Consider the following 2,869-nt stretch of genomic DNA (forward strand, 5'->3'; position numbering starts at 1 on the left):
GGACAAACACAATGGAATGGAGGGATTTAGGTAGAACTACATGATTACCTACTTCCAAGTAAAAGCCACTGTGAAATGATAATCCATTTCAATAATAAATAATATGATAGCGCTTCCTTTTTTTCAGAGCATTTACTTAGTGGTAGTGTGTGAAAATATTGCAATAACTAAACTCTTGATATTCTTAATGGATAAACATTGTGATTTGTGAAAGGTTTTCCCCAGGGTCATGGACAAAAATAATGGAATGGAGGGACTTTGGTAGAACTCCATGATACCCCTATGTTACTGGATGAAGAAAAATGACAGGACAATGCAATGAAGATTGACTTACTGAGAAAGAAGCTCAAAGTCAATGATGTTATCCGGTCCAGGTCGATGTGCCTTCCCATTGGACTTAAAATGCCTAAATGATCTTGGATTCAGGCCACACACGTGGGGGACAGCATCTACAAGCTTCCTCTGTAAGCTCTGGAGCCGACGAAACGTTAATTCATCAACAGGTGCAATGCACCCAATGCCACCATCCAACGTTCCAAATACAAGAGCAAAACGATTTGTCTTTTCAGATACCAATCCTTGTGTGGGCAACATCTGTAGTCTCAAAAACTTCGCCACATTGGCTCCAACATGAAACTCTGCTCTGGAAAGGAGCTTTTGCCCCTTCCAGCTCTCCACCATCTTGGGGGCATAGTAGAAAATCTGCATGGTGTTATTTGTTACTCTACTGAAATGTAATTAACTAATCATGTGAAAAGTAACCTCATTCAGATGGAAAAAGAAAGATATGGTAGAAAAAATTGCAGAAGTCTAAACTCTAAAGGAACCAAACATGGCACATGGAACATTATTATACAAAGAATATAGGATTGCAATCTGTGTTAATTGTTTTGGTGTCAGCAATTTACAAATATCGAAAATCCATACAATAGGTTCTTAGTAATTCACAGGTGTGAGCAGACATTTGATTGCGGAACACAAGGAGGCATGGCTGGCCTCTTATCACCTGACTTAAACTGAAAGTCAGTAGTACATGAGGCTGGAGAAGGATAAAAGAACATAATCTGGGAGCTTCGGACGCAAACTTGCTCTAAGCCTCCAACCCCTTGGGCGAAGGGACCGCCCTTTGTCGCTCATGCTCCGTTGAGGACTTGAGGAGTATACTGAGCAGTTCCTTACTCAGAACCCTTGGGTGTGGTATCACTAGCAGATCAAAATTTACGCTACTGGTCTCAGTGGGCCTCAAGACCTATGTTGAGCTACTGGTGCCAACGACTTTGGGGGATGCTTATAGTATTGTGGCGGCTACTTCTTAGGAGAATGCGCCTGACGGTGTAACCCTTGTGCTAATCTCTTTTGCTAGACTTTTCTATCCTACAGGCCAGCTTCGCCACTCAATGGGTAATGCAAACTGTTGATCTAGTATGGGGCAGCCATGTCTCCACTTGTGCAACAGTCAGTAGCAAAGTAAAAAAATGATCATTGCCACGGTCAGTAGCAGTTGTAGTAGTGGGAGCATGGTATCCACTGTTGCAAGGTAGGCAACACTTTCATACGGAACCTTTGCAATTAAGGGTCTGTTTCGTTGTTCCCATTAGTCTAGCCAGGCTTAGAATCTAAGCCAGGCCAGCACAAGCCTGGCTTGAGCAATGCAATCTACTGGTGTTTGGTTTGCATGTATAAGCCAAGCCTGTATTGCAAAGATGGTGTTTGGTTGCTTGCCTACAGAAATACAGTGACCTTGCGCTCATTGGAGGTGGAGTTACCGCACATGCCTCTCCGAGAATTTCTCTTGCACTACTCGAGCTCGCTGACCTCACTGCCCAGAGCACGGCGTACTTGTTTAGGCCAGGCGGAGCTCGCAATTATCACCGCACATGCCTCAAATTGCAGACAATCAATGAAATCGAAGCATATGAATTCTGAAACTCCTGTGAGATAAAGCAACAAGGAACTCTCTTATTCAATCGAATAAACAGCCCCTGGCACCCATCCCACCCTCCTCTCCCCTTCTGGCAACGGTGACCCCAATCCTGACCCCAAGCTGAAGCTGCCACTCTCCCAGCATCCAACGAATATGACTCGGGCGATGGTCTGTCGGCACCGAGCTCTGCCACCACCCCCTCTCCCTCCGCGCGGACGAATCAAGGGGATTCGCACCACCAGCACCATATCGGCAGTCGACCACCGAAGTGAGCTGACTAATTGAGAGGAACAGCGACGAATCAAACACTACATGGACCGGAACGAACCAGGCATCTCAAATCCATCTTGCTGCCACTCAAATCAAACTAATTCCCACTGAATTGAAGTTCGTTCCTAACAAATCGTGCTTTTCCTCCATTGAATCGATGTTTCCCAGGCCAAATTGAATTTTTGCCAACCCAAATTGAGCTAACAACCATCCAATTCTAGCTAGTGCGCGAGCAGGCTTGTACAGTCCCTGTAACTGGCCATGGATGCCTCGGCGGTGCGACAGCCTCATTGCCGGTACAGTTCCTGGTGCACAGGGAGCACAGGAATACAAAGTTGCTTGGCTAATCACTCTGCCCATGGAGGCCACCGCTGCACCTGTGCCATCCTTGCTGGACGTCTCCTCTAGTGTGCCACACCACCACGCCGCTGCCCTTCTCCTCCTCCGGTGCGGCTTCCTCCCAGATGCACCTTGGTCGAGGGTGTGGCCATTGGCACTGGCAGGAGATAGCTTCACTAGCACGCACAGGCTTTGCCGGAGCAGCAGCACGGCCATGCTACTATTGCGGTCACCTCACCTGTCAGGCCAGTCTAGAGCTTCTCACTGTCGCCGCTGCACGGGCCCTCGCTGGTCATGTGGCAGTGTGGGCGAGCTCCGTCAGCCGTGCACCGTGCG

General features: G+C 47.6%; 1 protein-coding gene across 1 annotated transcript in view; it reads right to left on the bottom strand.

The window, feature by feature from the left end:
* Window positions 1–330: 330 nt before the first annotated feature.
* Window positions 331–2,869, bottom strand: part of LOC101762925 (probable cleavage and polyadenylation specificity factor subunit 1) — a gene marked incomplete in the record, with an annotated part of 27,257 nt that continues 24,718 nt past the window's right edge. Inside the window, 1 exon segment of the mRNA XM_022828067.1 lies at window positions 331–702. Coding sequence (XP_022683802.1) covers window positions 331–702 — 372 coding nt within the window.

The sequence above is a fragment of the Setaria italica genome, chromosome VII (genome assembly GCF_000263155.2).
Source record: "Setaria italica strain Yugu1 chromosome VII, Setaria_italica_v2.0, whole genome shotgun sequence".
In the NCBI taxonomy this organism is placed as follows: domain Eukaryota; kingdom Viridiplantae; phylum Streptophyta; class Magnoliopsida; order Poales; family Poaceae; genus Setaria; species Setaria italica.